A 17,471-nucleotide genomic window follows, 5' to 3' on the forward strand; every position below is an offset into this window, starting at 1 on the left:
GTTCAATATCTCTCAATTATTTTTAACTATAATTTTTTTAAAAAAACATCCAAATTTTCAATTATAAAAATGATTTTATAGAATAACTATCAAAAACATATATTAATTCATAAAACATTTTATAATTTTTTTGCAAAAAATTATTTTATAAAAACGTTTTATAAATATAGTGCGTACGTAAGCCGGTTTAGGAATCTTGTCACCCAAAAAAAACATGGAATTTCGTTTCTCTTTCTAAAGCAAATGGTAAGACATAAGTTTTATTCATAAAATTGGTAAATACAAATAAAGAGAGATAAAGGGGTGCTCTAAAGATTATGCCCAAAGCCAAATTCCAAAGCCCAAAGCCTTTGCTTGATTTGCCGTGAGAATCCGAAGGATTTCTCTTACTACATAACCAAAGATCGAAACTGCAGTTCTTGCTCTTCACTTTCACCCACACACACATATATATAAAGCTTATTATATATATATATATATGAATAAAGCTTAAAATAAGAGAAATAAAGGCAAAAGAAAGAAACACACAAAACACAAGAGTGTATACATGCATAGATACCTGTAAAGGGGGAAGAGAAAGAAAGGGCTGTTGTATTTAAATACAAATCTTTCTTTTCTTTGTTCTTATCCACAAACATATGTAAGTTTTCCCTGTGATTAAGAATTTTTTTAGTCAATTATGGATTTATTTTGCTTTCTTTCTATGATGACTTCAGATTATTGAGTTTTTTTTTTGGGGGGGGGGGGGGGGGGGGGGGGGGGGGGTTGTGGCGATAGATCTAGTCTGGGTTGTTGATTGCAAAACCAATTCAAGATTCAAGCTTTGGGCGTGATTGAGTATTTTTTTCGAGTTTTGGTAGGTGGCTTTTGTTTGATCTGAATTTTGGGGATCTATCTGTGCTGCTTTTCTGGATTTATGCATGTTTCCGTTTATTGAAAGCCGTTATTATCGCTGTGTTTTGAGGTGTTGTTGAATCTGGGTTTCCCTAATTTTTGCTGTTTCTGCGTTTCCAAAGCTTTTTTCACTGGTTTTTGTCGTTGTTTTTGTGCGAATATCGCTCCCTTTTTTTTTGTGTGTTGATGAGCATTTATCTGTAGATAATTTTATTGAATTTGGATCGGTTCTGGTCGGTGGTGTTAACTTTCCGTCCTTGGTGTTTTTTTTCCTAATCTATTCGTTGTTTTAGGATTTATAAATTTTGTTCATGGAAACTTATAGTGATGAATAGTACAAGAATCTTGGTGGAATTTTTTCTGATTTCTTTTGTGAACTAAATCTTTTTTATAATAGTATTTCTAAAATTCGGGTCTGTGCTTGTGAATATCTTGCAGTGCCCATTAGGAAGAAGCATTTGGTTGGTTTGAATAGAAAAATCGTTGCTTCCTTTTGGTTTGGATCTGTAAGACATGTTGGAAGACCGGGCTTGCTTGGTTTCGAGGGATTATCCGAGGACCTGCGATCGAGAAGGCAATTGGCCTTGCCTGAATTACCGGCTTGAGAAAGTCGAGGTTCAGCAGAACAATAGAATGTTGGAGACAAATGAAGAGGAAGAAGTGGCTGTAAGAAAGAAGTTGAAACATAACGGAGATCAGATTGATACCACATTATCGATTGGTGGAATTTTAAATGCCCTTTCGAACCAATCTGACAGTAAACGACATGCTGGTGATAATTCTGATATGAGTTCTTTAATTGCTGCCATTGGGCGCGACAACTCCATCAGTTGCCTCATTAGATGTTCTAGAGCTGATTATGGAGTTATTGCATCCTTGAACGGGAGTTTCCGTTCACTTATTAGAAGTGGTGATCTGTATAGATTGAGGAGGCAAAGCGGTGTGGTCGAGCATTGGGTTTATTTTTCATGCCAGCTGCTCGAATGGGAAGCCTTTGACCCTAGGAGCCGCCGGTGGATGCAGTTACCAAGAATGAATCCCAATGACTGTTTTGTGTTTTCAGATAAGGAGTCTTTGGCTGTTGGAACCGAGCTTCTTGTCTTTGGAAGGGATCTTATGTCGCACGTGATTTATCGATATAGTTTGTTAACGAACACGTGGACTACAGGGATGAGTATGAACTCACCTCGATGTTTGTTCGGTTCAGCAAGTCTCAGAGAAATTGCGATACTGGCTGGTGGCTGTGATTCACGTGCTAACATCTTTAGTTCTGCTGAATTATACAATTCTGATTTGGGTACCTGGACAACACTCCCGAACATGAACCAATCAAGAAAAATGTGTTCTGGGGTGTTTATGGATGGTAAATTTTATGTCGTTGGAGGGTTTGGAGGAGCTGATTCAAAGCTTCTCACTTCTGGTGAGGAATATGATTTGGAAACTGGGATTTGGACTGAAATCCCGAACATGTCGCCTGTGCGAACCGCAAGGGTTGATATGCCTGCAACATCAGAAGCGCCACCACTAATTGCTGTTGTAAATAATGAACTATATGCAGCAGATCATGCTGATATGGAGGTGAGAAAATACGACAAGATTAATAGAGTTTGGGTTACAGTAGGACGATTGCCAGAAAGAATGGACTCTATGTATGGTTGGGGTTTAGCTTTTAGGGCATGTGGTGATCGGCTAATTGTGATTGGGGGCCTCCAAAATGCCGGTGAAGGGTTTATTGAAGTTAATTCCTGGGTTCCTAGCGAAGGTCCGCCTCAATGGGAAATGCTTGGTCGAAAAAGATCTGGAAGTTTCGTTTATAATTGTGCTGTGATGGGGTGCTGAATAATTACAGATGGAGGCACTGTTTGTATCATTATGTTGTTTCAAGATCATATATACAACCAGCTTCTTGCTAATGGGTAATTTATCCAAACTTTTAATTTTTTTTCCATCTTTTGGAATTGTAGGGGGATAGAGGATTTATCTGATTTTACTCGAGATCAATTGGAATGTTTTCTCAGGTTATCTTGAGTATGATAGTTGAAATTTAATCAATGTTTCTTTCTTTGAGCTGTCTTCTCCCATTTGAGTGATACAAGGAGATCCCGATTATGGCATCACTATGAACAGAAACAGGTTTAACATCTTGAAGGGGGAGAGTTGGTTGTCTATTAGTGTTCTTATTTTCATTGGTTCCCAATTTTCTTGGTATCATCCAGAAATCAATATCTTATCGTGTTTATTTGCAAGTATTTGTGTATTGACGCTAATGAATGTTAGGATATGCGGGGACAAATCATTTTTTGATATATTTCTTATGGAATGATCTTTCACTGAACGTTGTCTTTTGGTTCGGCATTTTTCATCTATCAAATTTGTTATGTCCTTGTCTCCACAAGCAAATATAGAATGGCTAGTAAGTGCATAGATGGTTATTCTTTTGGTTTGAAGTTGTTGGTGCTCTAATATCGATGTTGTTGTTAAGAAGCAATGGAGCAGAAGTAGCATCGATGTTAGACGTTTTCACAATATGGACTAGATTCCATGCTCTGATTACTGATAAGATGTTTTCACAATATGGACTAGATTTCATACTCTGATTACTGATAAGACGCGAACGTGAGCTTCTCAAGGGGTGTGTGATGTTATGTCCTACATGGGAGTGGTTAGCAGGTAGGAGGGACTCTCATCTTTCATTAGATGCATTGATTTTGGATCACTTCATGAATAGCATACCATCGGCCTCGGTGTTTGAATCTGCTGCACTGTGCAATTGTTAGGCATTTACAAGGATATGATTTGAAGTGCTTTTAACTTTACCCAAACTATGCTGGACTAAGAGCTACATAATTCTTTTCATAAAATTGACTTGGGTACAGGTATACGTATCTCCTCCAGTTCTAACGCTACCATTTTCCCCAAAGCCGTGTCATCTTAGCGTAAAAAATAAATCAACTTGCTAAAGATTGTTGCAACATGTTAACACCAACACCAACACGATGATCGCACTCGCGTGGCCCTACACATGATGATCCCTTGGCACCGAAAAAAGTTGATTGTATCTGGTGCTAGATGTAGTCATGTCTCCACAGGTGATTGAAACATTCATGCAAGAACTTTCTTCTTTCTTTCTTTCATGTTTTTTCCCCACGGTATACGATTTTGTTGTACTATACGGTCACGTACAATGTTATTTAAGCATTTGGTCCTTTGTGTTATGTTGAATGACAATAGCACTATAGCAGCATATTTTAACGTGGTGAACTGTGCTTTCCTGTGATGTATGAGGCGTGGTGATTGTCGTTCGAGCGACAAATTTGATCGTCTGTTTTCTTCATTATGTTTCCCTTGGCCAGAACCTTAAGTTGGTCTTGGTTTTTGCTGTGATATGCAGAGATATCTTGCAACCTTGAGGAATTAGTCAAGCGGGTTGGGATAACATGATGTCTTTTTGCCTTAAAAAAAATGTTTACAAAACAAGTCATTTTGGGGCTAATGGCGTCTGGTGTCAGTGAAAATCTTAACTGTCATAAACATCTATAAAATTTTAATATGTCCTTAAACTTTTATAAATTTTGCTCATAGTATCCCTGTGACCCATGTCGTAGAGTTGGTGGGTTGAACTCTTATCAGTTGGGGATGTATGTGCTAAATTGTATATATTTATATTTTGGTGTTTTTTGCTCATGATTTGACTCTATTGCCCTCTCTTTTTACAAAAAATAAATTACTTTTTTCTTCTTTCTTACCCCTAAAAGTATATTTAGGGAAACAGCTAATGGTATGGACCATATTCAGTACAAAAGAAACAAAAGCTGTCGAAAAAATAAAAAAATAAAAAATAAATAAATAGGGAGGATTTATGAAGTACATGTGAATGAATATCTAACTCTTGAATAGATTATATGACAATATTCATGTTAGTCAGAGACCAACCAAAAAAATTTAAATATGAGGAATAATTTAAAATATTTTGATATATAAATTTTAGATTTTTTGAAAAATATATGTATGTTTAATATTAAAATATATTTTTGTCCTTATAATATTTGTATGCATCAGTATTATTAATAATAATCCACTTTATCTAATCAATTTATTATGAACAATATTTTTTTTTATGTTCAATTCCTATATAATACATTTTAGCTTACCTTAAAAAAACTCACATACAAACCTTTATATGTTAGCAACGAAATTTTAAAAAATGATCACAATCACATATACAAATAAAAAATAATAATTTAATTTGATGTTAAATTTTAGTGTTATTACATCCTCAAAAAAAAAGTATTATTTATACTGTATCTCAAGGTTTTACTCATTTTCGTACAGGTATACAAAGCATTTGTGAATTTTATTTTCACAAAAATATAAAAAATATTAGGATGTGCAATTTTTTATTATCCTCTAGCAATTTAATGACAGTTTTTACAATATAAAATTTTATGTAATATCTATCTATATATATATATATATAAGATTATACTGGTAAAAATTAAATATTAAAATTAGGGTAAATCACTCATAAATCCCCAAATCCAAACTTAGTTTAGGTTTCAGTCCCTTTGTCAATTCATTTCATTTCTCAATCCCTCACTCATATATTTCATTAGTTTGAGCTCCCCAACCAAACAACTTTACCAATTTGCCCTCCAGAAACATCACACGTGCTTCCTTCCTCAATTTCTCTTTTCTTTCTTTTCCCAATATAAAATGTTCGAAACCCTTGTCTGAAATCGTAAGAGTTGAAGCATAATTATTGAGAGTGGAAGACATCATAAGCTTTTTTTTTTGTGAGAATCGAAGCCATTGAAAGTTTTTTCTGTGAGAATCGAAACTCTTTTTCAAGTTAAATTATCAAATCTCTTGTAAGCTTTGTCAATGAAGATCGAAGCTATTGGAAGCCTTATCTTTTGAAGTTGTGTATCAAAACTCCGAAGAACTAAATTCAAGACCCTTGAAGCTGTAAGTTTAAATTTTGAAAAAAAAACTCTTCCGGCAGCATGTGTATGGTTTATTTTGATTTGTAATTTGTTTACTTATAGGAACAACACTCATTATTGTAGAATAGACTCTGTAGTCTGGTGTTGTTACAACCTTGAATTTTTTGGTTGCTGCAAGTGAGATGACAAACTGTTCGTGATTTCAATTATAAGCGGATGTAGTTTGGATGATATATTTCAAAGTTTGTTGTGAAAATATGAACAAATTAATCGTCAATCTATGTCACTACAATACATAGCTCCATAGTACAAGATGTTTGTTACCTTGAACAATGACAATGACGTCCGTAATATGATACATCTTCACATGAAGCCTGCAAGAATTTGTTATGCGGTGATTGTTAAAATTGATTGTATGAGTTATTATCTAAATTCACAAAATTGATAAATAGAATCATGATTTTAGTTGTTATTTGGGTGAATTGGAAAAAAATGCCCAATCCTAAACATGATTTAGCATCCAGTCCCCACAAAAGCCAATCCTTGTTACGCATCTATCTACCAACGATTTTTTTGTATCCGAAGAAGATGATATTGTTGTGCAATTCACTCACCATTTTTTTTTGCTTCTAATATTTTGTAATGTTATCTTCATTTTTTTGTATTTTTTAATACCCAAATCCATGGTTCTCGTGTATATGATTTTCATAAAACTCTTAATCCAATATTGCACGAAAAATTCTATGTATTAAATAATAACATTTGGTTTAGATTGACATTTTTTTAAATGACTATGGGGTTATATTTATGAATTATTATATAGTTCTTTGTTTGAAATGCTTGTACGTGAAATTTTGTTTGATTTGTGTTGTTGAAAGATGAAATGTTACTTATTTCAGCTTTAAATGAATTATAGTGCTACAAATATCATATGCGAGAACTTTTATTGATTGAAAAACAACTTTTATTTTTGCAGAATGGAATCTGGAGCAGGGTCTTCTTCCAACCTTGCGTTTTTGGGTTGCTGCAAATGTAATGAGAAATTATTTGTGATTTCAATTATGAGTGGATCTAGTTTGGATGATTTATTTCAGAGTTTGTCAAGCAAATATGAACAAATTAATCCTCAATCTATGTCACTACAATACATAGCTCCACAGTACAAGATGTATGTTACCTTGAACAACAATGATGATGTCCGTAATATGATACATCTTTACATGTGTATGAGGCTGACTATGATTGAATTGAGGGCCGAGAAAAAAGATCAGACTATAGAAGGCTTAAATACTGAGAGGTATAATCAGGGGCGGAGCCACCCCAAAGGCTGGGGTGGGCTCCAGCCCATGGTTGATTTTTCTTTTTTATTATTAGTTATAACATATATGTAATTTTAGTTATAGCTTATATGTAATTTTATCCCAAGTTAAAATTTTTAATTAGCCCAACACTTGATCTAATTTATTTTCTAAAATATATTTGTGATTTGTGAAACTTGTTTTGTTTGATTTTTTTAAACAAAATCAAAGAAGGAGAAAACAACTCTTATTCAAGTCATTTTTTCATTTATGTTTCTTCCCAGTTGTTCTAAAATTTAAAATTTTATCAATATTTTTGTATTTTCTATATTAGATTTTGTTGTTTTTTAACTCCTAGATTTTATTAATGTATGCAATCGTGGGTTTCTTTTAAATAATTATGAAGTGGCTTTTAAAATGATTTAATTTCATTTAGTTTCTATGATTTTATATGTCATTTTTTTTAATTTCTTAATTTTAAAATAGAAATGATCCTTATTTTCAAGTGTTTATTTGTAGGATTTATAAATTTTGTTGATTTTATTTAGAGAATGAAAATGAAAATTTTTGCTTTTTAAAGTTTCTTCATATATATATATATATATTTTTTTATCATAAATGAGGTATTTTTGAGTGGTTTACGTTTAAATTTTTTTCAAGATGTACTATATTACTTGACGTATCATATTTTTTATTTTGAGTATATTGTAAGGATATCATTTAAGGAGAATAATTAATATATTATATTGTGAAACTTTTTTTTTTTTACAACAACCAAAATTTTTTGGGAGTTAGCTCATTTGAAACATCGATCACATCTTTAGTGGTTTATATTTTTTTGTGTCACTATATAGTATTTGTAGTTATCATTAAATGTGTTGAACGTGTTCCTTGACCTTGATTATAAAGTAGTTTTTTTTAAAAAATATATAAATATTTAATTTATATTTTTTTATCAAATTTAATCGATCAGCCCAGGATGATATTTTTTTCTGGCTACGCCCCTGGGTATAATTAACTCGTTCCCTTTTTTTTTTTGCACTGTCTATACTATTTACTTCGGTAATTTTTTGTTATATTTATGTATAGATAGAGTTTGAAAGCGTGACTTTATTTTTGTACTTCGTTATAGTTTTCTGGTGATTTTTAATGTTGATTTATCTTAAAAGTAATTCTGAAGTTATGGTTGTGAAATTCATAAGGGACGATGAAGTTGACTGACAATCCAGAAGTGATAATGAGCTTGAAAAGGCCCCCATACAAAATTCTCTTGATTCTTGGTTTCATTGCATCCGTGGGGTGGGCCAAACATTCAAAGATGCTGCAGAATTTAGAATTTATATGAAAAAATATTTGGTTTCTATAAGACGCTCATTTTTGTATGCCAAAAATGATAGAGATAAGATTATTGTTGTTTGTACTGAACATAATTACAAGTGGCGAGTTTATGCATCCAGAAATAAGGCGGACAATCTATTTGGGATCAGAAAATGCAATTTACAACACACTTGTGGAGAGGACAATTTATCTGGTAGAGGACATCCAAGAGCTGATTCAGCTTGGGTCGCATATTTGATGAAGGATAAATTGAGGGAAGAGCCATCTTACCGTCCCTGTGCAATGGTAAAAGATGTACACAGAGATTTTGGAATAGATTTAGAGTATCACAAGGCTTGGAAGGGCAAGGAATTAGCTATGCATGATCTCCATGGCTCAGATAAGGGATGTTATGACAAATTGAGAGGGTATTGTCGTGCAGTTAGAGAAACAAATCCTGGTAGTGTGGCAGATTGTGAGATTGATATAGTAACTAATAAATTCAAATGGTTATTCCTTTGTTTTAATGCATGTGTAGTTGGTTTTGCTACTGGTTGTAAACCAATGATTTTTCTTGATGGAACTCATATTAAGAACAAATATAAAGGTAGTATCCTACTTGCAGTGGCAAAAGATGCCAGTGATAATCTTTTTACATTGGCGTACGCTGTAGTGGATGCTGAGAATGATTCGAATTGGAAATGGTTTTGTTTTCATTTGAGAGGTGTCCTTGTTTTGCAACATATCATGGTGTTTGAAAATTTCACTTTTTTCTCAGATAGACATCCCAGTATTATCAAGGTTGTTAAACTATTATTTTCGAGAAGTCACCATGCTTATTGTTTGAGGCACTTGGTGGATAATTTTGTGGAGCAGGTTAGTAAGTAATTTATTTTATTGTTTGAAATCTTGAAATAGTATTATTTATTGATGGTCATATAAATGTGTTAAGTTTCTTGTCATTGAAGGTCTTGCGAAGTTATCCGATACACAACAAAAAACATTGGTCATCTGTGTTCAAGAAAGCTGCATATGCCCCTTCACAACAAGAATTTACACGACATATTAATAATATTTTGGAATCCATGCCTCGTGCTAGTACTTTTATCACAAGTTTTGATCCACAAAGTTGGGCAAATGTTTTGTTTCCTGGAAGACGATGGGGTGTTATAAATAATAACATTACCGAATGTTGGAACAACTGGGTTAAACCAGCTCGTCCTCTTTCCTATTGTTTCTATGGTAGATCATGTACGTGTGCAAATCATGAACATGATGCACAAACGACGTGAAATAACATCAGTCATGGTTCAGGAATTAAGCCCAAAGAAGGAGAAGGCTCTAGCTAGCACATATATTGAATCCAGAAACTTGAGTATTAACAGATCATGTGGTTGGAAATTTGAGGTAGTTGATGGTGATAAATCATTTGTGGTAGATTTGAATGAATGGACTTGTTCATGCAGATCTTGGCAGATTAATATGCTTCCGTGCAAGCATGCTTGTGCAGCAATTAAATCAAAGTCGATGTCGCTATATGCTTTTTGTGATCGGTATTTCCATATTGAAATGTATCCTCAAGCATATAAAGGAATGATCAATCCCATAACGACATTTGACATGTACGAGACCAACAATGATGAAGGATCTGTAATCAATGCTCCGGATATACGAAGTCAACCAGGCCGTAGAAGGACTAAAAGGATTCCGTCTCAAGTTGAAACACGTGTGTCAAAGTGTGGTCGTTGTCATAAGTCAGGGCACAACAGACGTAGTTGCAAAGAAGCCATAGAATAGGTTTATATGGTTAATTGAAATAGTATCTCAATATTGAGTGCACTTATAATGATTTACTTTTCGACATCCTTTCTTATTATATATGATTATTACGAAGTATTGATAACTAATTTCTTTTTTTACATTTCTGCAGCAGAAAAAGGAGAGAGGAAGGGCAATTGATCGTGGATTTGCCTGCTAGGAAGCATACACGTTCCAGTGGTGGATTTGTTGTTTAGTTTTAGTTTAATGGTTTCAGTTCTTAGACATTTTAGTCTGAACTTTGTGGACTTCTAGTTATTTATGGTTTAGCGTTGCCTAGATGGTTCTTGTGTTTGTATTGTGCACAACATATTGATATGCTTGTTATCATTGATGTTTAACCTTGATGGTGTTGTTATTTGGTGTCGCTGGATACATTAACACGGATGATTGTTTTTTTGTACGCACATAGCTAGTTTTATAAATGACCAACACATGTCGGATTTGTTTACTGAATATTATTACATATACTAAGAAATCAGGTTCACTTAATCTACACATATGGTACAACATACTCTACCCAAAGTGCACATGTATGTTCTATATTCACCTCAACAACTTAGTGAATAAATCCGAGGCCATGCTTGTGATTATACGTCAATTATACTCTATTAAGTAGATACCAAATGGTTTTAATATCCTAGACATGAAATTCATCAAGTCTCACTTTCTTGCAATGTGCTTGTTTTACCATGATATGTACTTTATTATCAGTCATATGTACTTTGTGATAGACTTGTCTATACCTAATTTTTTGAAATATGTACTCTCGTTAGTTCTTTCAATATTTATTGGTTAGTGCTTATTTGTCACCAAATTTTATTGACTACCCAAAGTGCGCATGTATGTCCTATATTCACCTCATCAACTTAGTGAATAAATCCGAGGCCATGCTTGTGATTATACGTCAATTATACTCTATTGAGTAGATATCAAATGGTTTTAATATCCTAGACATGAAATTCATCAAGTCTCACTTTCTTGCAATGTGCTTGTTTTTCCACGATATGTACTTTATTATCGGTCATATGTACTTTGTGATAGACTTGTCTATAACTAATTTTCTGAAATATGTACTCTCGTTAGTTCTTTCAATATTTATTGGTTAGCGCTTATTTGTCACCATACTTTATTGACTACCCAAAGTGCACATGTATGTCCTATATTCACCTCATCAACTTAGTGAATAAATCTGAGGTCATGCTTATGATTATACATCAATTATACTCTATTGAGTAGATACCAAATGGTTTTAATATCTTAGACATGAAATTCATCAAGTCTAACTTTCTTGCAATGTGCTTGTTTTACCACGATATGTACTTTATTATCGGTCATATGTACTTCGTGATAGACTTGTCTGTACCTAATTTTCTGAAATATGTATTCTCGTTAGTTCTTTCAATATTTATTTGTTAGTGCTTATTTGTCACCATACTTTATTGACTACCAAAAGTGCACATGTATGTCCTATATTCACCTCATCAACTTAGTGAATAAATCCGAGGTCATGCTTGTGATTATACATCAATTATACTCTATTGAGTAGATGCCAAACGGTTTTAATATCTTAGACATGAAATTCATCAAGTCTTACTTTCTTGCAATGTGCTTGTTTTACCATGATATGTACTTTATTATCGGTCATATGTACTTCGTGATAGACTTGTCTGTACCTAATTTTCTGAAATATGTACACTCGTTAGTTCTTTCAATATTTATTGGTTTGTGCTTATTTGTCACCATACTTTATTGACTACCCAAAGTGCACATGTATATCCTATATTCACCTCATCAACTTAGTGAATAAATCCGAGGTCATGCTTGTGATTATATGTCAATTATACTCTATTGAGTAGATACCAAATGGTTTTAATATCTTAGACTTGAAATTCATCAAGTCTCACTTTCTTGCAATGTGCTTGTTTTACCACGATATGTACTTTATTATCTGTCATATGTTCTTCGTGATAGACTTGTCTGTACCTAATTTACTTAAACATGTACTCTCGTTAGTTCTTTCAATATTTATTGGTTAGTGCTTATTTTTCACCAAACTTTATTGACTACCTAAAGTGCACATGTATGTCCTATATTCAGCTCATCAACTTAATGAATAAATCCGAGGTCATGCTTGTGATTATACGTCAATTATACTCTATTGAGTAGATACCAAATGGTTTTAATATCTTAGACATGAAATTCATCAAGTCTCACTTTCTTTCAATGTGCTTGTTTTACCACGATATGTACTTTATTATCGGTCATATGTACTTCGTGATAGACTTGTCTGTACCTAATTTTCTGAAATATGTACTCTCGTTAGTTCTTTCAATATTTATTGGTTTGTGCTTATTTGTCACCATACTTTATTGACTACCCAAAGTGCACATGTATATCCTATATTCACCTCATCAACTTAGTGAATAAATTCGAGACCATGCTTGTGATTATATGTCAATTATACTCTATTGAGTAGATACCAAATGGTTTTAATATCTTAGACTTGAAATTCATCAAGTCTCACTTTCTTGCAATGTGCTTGTTTTACCACGATATGTACTTTATTATCTGTCATATGTTCTTCGTGATAGACTTGTCTGTACCTAATTTACTTAAACATGTACTCTCGTTAGTTCTTTCAATATTTATTGGTTAGTGCTTATTTTTCTCCAAACTTTATTGACTACCTAAAGTGCACATGTATGTCCTATATTCAGCTCATCAACTTAGTGAATAAATCCGAGGTCATGCTTGTGATTATACGTCAATTATACTCTATTGAGTAGATACCAAATGGTTTTAATATCTTAGACATGAAATTCATCAAGTCTCACTTTCTTTCAATGTGCTTGTTTTACCACGATATGTACTTTATTATCTGTCATATGCATTTCGTGATAGACTTGTCTGTACCTAATTTACTTAAACATGTACTCTCGTTAGTTCTTTCAATATTTATTGGTTAGCGCTTATTTGTCACCATACTTTATTGACTACCCAAAGTGCACATGTATGTCCTATATTCACCTCATCAACTTAGTAAATAAATCCGAGGCCATGCTTGTGATTATACGTCAATTATACTCTATTGAGTAGATGTCAAATGGTTTTAATATCTTAGACATGAAATTCATCAAGTCTCACTTTCTTGAAATGTGCTTGTTTTACCACGATATGTACTTTATTATCGGTCATATGTACTTCGTGATAGACTTGTATGTACCTAATTTTCTGAAACATGTACTCTCATTAGTTCTTTCAATATTTATTGGTTAGTGCTTATTTGTCACCATACTTTATTAACTACCAAAAGTGAACATGTATGTCCTATATTCACCTCATCAACTTAGTGAATAAATCCGAGGTCATGCTTGTGATTATACGTCAGTTATACTCTATTGAGTAGATACCAAATGGTTTTAATATCTTAGACATAAAATTCATCAAGTCTCACTTTCTTGCAATGTGCTTGTTTTACCATGATATGTACTTTATTATCTGTCATATGTACTTAAAAATAGACTTGGTTGTACCTAATTCACTTAAATATGTACTCTACTATTTCAATATTTGAGCCCAAATTTAAGTTTTCTTTATTTTTCTGGTACAAAATTACGCAGAAGCGGCCCATCTTCACTTTAAAATCCCTAACTCCATCTTCACGCCCCCAATATCCTCAAAAGAGTGATCTACTCTTGCAAAGCTCAAGGTCCGGCCAGTGCGCATGAATTATTCCGGCATCCAAACTTGAGTATTGCAATACTTCACTCTCTCCAGTTGAAGCTATCTCTGAGAATAGAGGGTTCATGCTCCATCGTGGGAAAACTCTACACAAAAGTCTCCGAATTGCCTCTGCTTTTGCCAAAGTCTACTACATCGAAGTAGGTACTTGGCTATCCCTCTTATGTTGGTTGAATTGGTATTGAGTAATTGAGAAGGAAAATAGAGTTAGCCTTACGTACACAAGGTGTTTGATAAATTGTATAAGAGAGTGTGAAGGGGCTGAGCTGTTGAAATCTTTATTGTGCACTTGTTGCTTGTGATTAGTGGGTTATTTGGTGATAATTGGTTGAATTGAGTGCAAAGATGCCACAAAAAACAAAAGGAAAGGGATCGACCTCGTCATCTTCGGGACAGCCATATTTTGATAAAAATAGGTTTTGGAATGACGTCGTGGCTGCAAATTTTGTTGAATTGTCCCTCAAAAGTATGCATAAAGAGCGGGGAATTTATATGAGGGACTTACACGCTAAAACTTTGATTGAAGCACGGCGACGTAATTGGCAAGCATTCGTCAAACAACCTCCCGAGGTTGTCATGTCTATTGTTCGGGAGTTCTATGCCAATCTAATGGTGAAACATGATGAATAAAAAGTGAAAGTGCGAGGGAAAATGGTGGCGTTTGATGATCAAACTATCAACGCCATGTATCAAATGTCAAACGTTGCATTTGACGATTATCAGCTTTTCACTGAGAATGAGTTCCCAGCCGTTGCCGTGCTACAGGCACTTTGTATTGAGGGTGTCGAATCAAAATTGAATAAGAAAGGTGTCCTTATTACATTGTACTCCAGATTTATTAACCGGGACGCCAATAATTGGCATGAGTTTGTCGCCGCACGCATGTTGCCATCGGGCCACACTTTTGAAATTACGATGGGAAGGGCTAGTTTGGTGTATTGCCTAGTCACAGAAAGGACGGTTAATGCGGGTAAAGTGCTTCAGCAATCCATTTACGCTGCTAGTAAAAAATCTCCTTTTAGGAGCTTAGTCCATGTTTCATTGATTACGGATCTTTGTCGTTATGCTGGAGTGACTTGGGATGCCACTGAGCAACTTCATCCTACTCGTGCTCCTATTGTGCTTGTTGGGCCATTGGAAAGGGATAAACAAAATCAGACACAACAGGCCGATATTGCACAGCCCCCACCACAGCCGTCCAAGCCTGACCCTCCACTGATTCATCCGTATCCAGCACTTCCTTCACATGCTGCTCAAGGGAGTGACTATTCTGGCCGCTTCGATGCTTTGGAAATGCAAATGCATAAGCAATGGAAGCGAATGCGAGAGCACATGGCATATGTGCATGATTTTAATGCGGCACTCGCTCAGAATTTCCCTCCTACCAATGTGCCATATCCACCGCCACCACCATGGTCGCACAATGACGAGTCTGACGATGATGGTACCGAGTCCTGATGCTCGGTACCGAGAGGTACATGTCCCTTGTTCTGTTTATTGTTTTAAATCATTCGGGACAATGATTTGGTTTAAGTTTGGGGGGTGATTTAGATTTTATGAAAAGTGAGTATGTTTGAGTTGAGTTCAGTTCGTATGGAGTTTTAAGTTTGTTTTTTTATTTTGTTTGTCGAGTGAAGTTGTTGTTGGTTGTAAATACAAAGTCATGAAAAGAAATGGAATGAATGACCAATGATGAAAATTATTTTTATGAATTACATGAGTATCCGCCTATTTGACAAATTCTAAACTGGAAAAGCTAAAAGAACTGAAAAGATGAAGACAATCGGCGCATATGCATGAGAAATCTGTGCAGAAGCGGCAAAAGGGAGAAATCTTGGAAAACAAGGAACGCATATGCGGTAAAAGAAAGTGCAGATGCGGTAGATGGCAGAGAATTGAAGATACAAATTATCGCATATGCATGAAAATATGGTGCAGAAGCGGAAACAGGCAGAGAATTGAAGAAGCTAGGGGCGCATCTGCGTGAGGTTGCAGAAGTTAAGAAAACGAATGAATCACCGCATATGCGGCTTGTTTTAGTGCATCTGCGGAACCTGGAAGATTTTGTATATCTGCGAAATTGGGAACTAGAACTAGATCATATATTTTTACTTGTTTTAACACCCCATCCACAGTGGCCGCCATGGTTCGCCGCAGCGGAGATGCCCCTAAATGATAAGCATGAGGATGCTAATGACGGCGATATTTGAATACATACATGCTACATCAAATTTGTTCTTCTTTCTGCTTTATTCCTTAAATTATGAATATTGGTGTCTAAACTCATAAACATGAGTTGTTTTTTGTTTAGTTCGCATCTTCAATTAAGTTTTTTCTTATAGCGGCTGATGTAACAAGTCAGACAACTTCTAAAATGTATTTATTATTCAACTAGTTATGTACCTTATTATGATATAATTGTACCGTAATTACTCAAATCTGTACTTAGATTAACTTGTCAATTGTCGTTACATAATTTTATCGTGTAAGTACATAAATGTCACAAATGTACGACATAAATAGGAAAAGACTTGGAATTACCATTTCAAAAAAAAAATTGGCATCAAAACATAATCATTAACCACAAATACAAGGATTTGTCTCTCAAAAGGTGTGTATGTTTTCCACCAACAAAATTATCTAAACTTAATCACCACCAACATAACAGACAAGTTAAATGGTTTTCAACAATCCATTCTTATCGGATAAAATGGTAGCTGCAACACGAGCTCGATAAGCATTCATATTCACATCCCTTTGATATGCCCAGATTTCCTCTGTGTCTTTAGCCAAGCATTCGGTCAACATAAGTGCATAGACACCACACTCAAGTGTTGGACCTTGATCGCGACACTCTTCTGTCACCACTTCCTCATTAGCTAAGACAAAACCAGATTGGAAGCGCATGTATCCAGACAAAAATGATACCTATCAAAATTTAAAAGTTACAAGATTTCATTCTTAATATTATACTTAAACATTCAAATAGGGTAGTACTAATACTCACAAAAACATTTGTGGTGCCAGATGCGTATGGATCATGCAAGGAATTTTATATACTGAACACACCTTCTGCAGTTTTATACACAAGCAAAAACCAATGCCACCTATCATTCAATGGAAAAATGATGTACTTGCATCTTGTAAATAGTTCCTCGTTTAATTGCTTCAATCTTTCCCTAGTCGCAGATGTCAAGTTTGCAATAAAATCTCCATAATCACCGCTCCGCAACTTACGTCTACTACCATATTCTTTCGGTCTATTAAAAATTTCTCTCTGCAGAACAAAGATTGCAAACATATCATACTTCTTATTTGGTCAAAAAAGACAATAAAACGTACATAATCGGGGTGCAAAGACGAACCTGAACCGTTGTGTCCACACAATATATTCTAGATCCATATTCCTTAATTTTTGCTTGCATAATTTGCATATAAACATTTATGATTTCGAAAT

The 17,471-nt window shown here is 34.3% G+C and overlaps 2 protein-coding genes across 6 annotated transcripts; both read left to right on the forward strand.

Moving 5' to 3' along the window:
* Nucleotides 1-280: 280 nt before the first annotated feature.
* LOC140871483 (F-box/kelch-repeat protein SKIP11-like) lies at nt 281-7,380 on the forward strand. Of its 5 annotated transcripts, XR_012147709.1 has the most exons (4): nt 281-640; nt 1,333-2,810; nt 3,478-3,564; nt 3,771-4,149. XR_012147709.1 is itself a non-coding variant. In XM_073274014.1 (2 exons), exon 2 carries the CDS (start codon nt 1,408-1,410, stop codon nt 2,731-2,733), a length of 1,326 nt encoding a protein of 441 aa, XP_073130115.1. In that variant the 5' UTR covers nt 281-640; nt 1,333-1,407; the 3' UTR covers nt 2,734-2,831. The 5 variants fall into 5 exon arrangements, 2 of the variants coding, with proteins under 2 accessions (XP_073130115.1, XP_073130116.1); XR_012147710.1 differs by lacking the exons at nt 3,478-3,564; nt 3,771-4,149 and adding an exon at nt 6,814-7,380; XR_012147708.1 differs by lacking the exon at nt 3,478-3,564 and having other exon boundaries at nt 3,771-4,146.
* Nucleotides 7,381-8,342: 962 nt separating this feature from the next.
* Nucleotides 8,343-10,249, forward strand: LOC140871991 (uncharacterized). The gene is made up of 4 exons (XM_073274732.1): nt 8,343-8,434; nt 8,533-9,328; nt 9,421-9,616; nt 9,699-10,249. Exons 1-4 carry the CDS (start codon nt 8,343-8,345, stop codon nt 10,247-10,249), a joined length of 1,635 nt encoding a protein of 544 aa, XP_073130833.1.
* Nucleotides 10,250-17,471: the final 7,222 nt, after the last annotated feature.

This window comes from Henckelia pumila, unplaced genomic scaffold, assembly GCF_033568475.1.
Source record: "Henckelia pumila isolate YLH828 unplaced genomic scaffold, ASM3356847v2 CTG_461:::fragment_3, whole genome shotgun sequence".
Lineage (NCBI taxonomy): Eukaryota > Viridiplantae > Streptophyta > Magnoliopsida > Lamiales > Gesneriaceae > Henckelia > Henckelia pumila.

What these genes read in the sequence shown, in the direction of transcription:
- LOC140871991 (XM_073274732.1), top strand. Translation starts at nt 8,343, where the DNA reads ATGAAGTTGACTGACAATCCAGAAGTGATAATGAGCTTGAAAAGGCCC. An exon ending in GGTTTCATTGCATCCGTGGG is followed by an intron (nt 8,435 to 8,532) that starts GTGGGCCAAACA and finishes CAAAAATGATAG; the next exon opens with AGATAAGATTATTGTTGTTT. An exon ending in TGGATAATTTTGTGGAGCAG is followed by an intron (nt 9,329 to 9,420) that starts GTTAGTAAGTAA and finishes TTGTCATTGAAG; the next exon opens with GTCTTGCGAAGTTATCCGAT.
- LOC140871483 (XM_073274014.1), top strand. Translation starts at nt 1,408, where the DNA reads ATGTTGGAAGACCGGGCTTGCTTGGTTTCGAGGGATTATCCGAGGACC.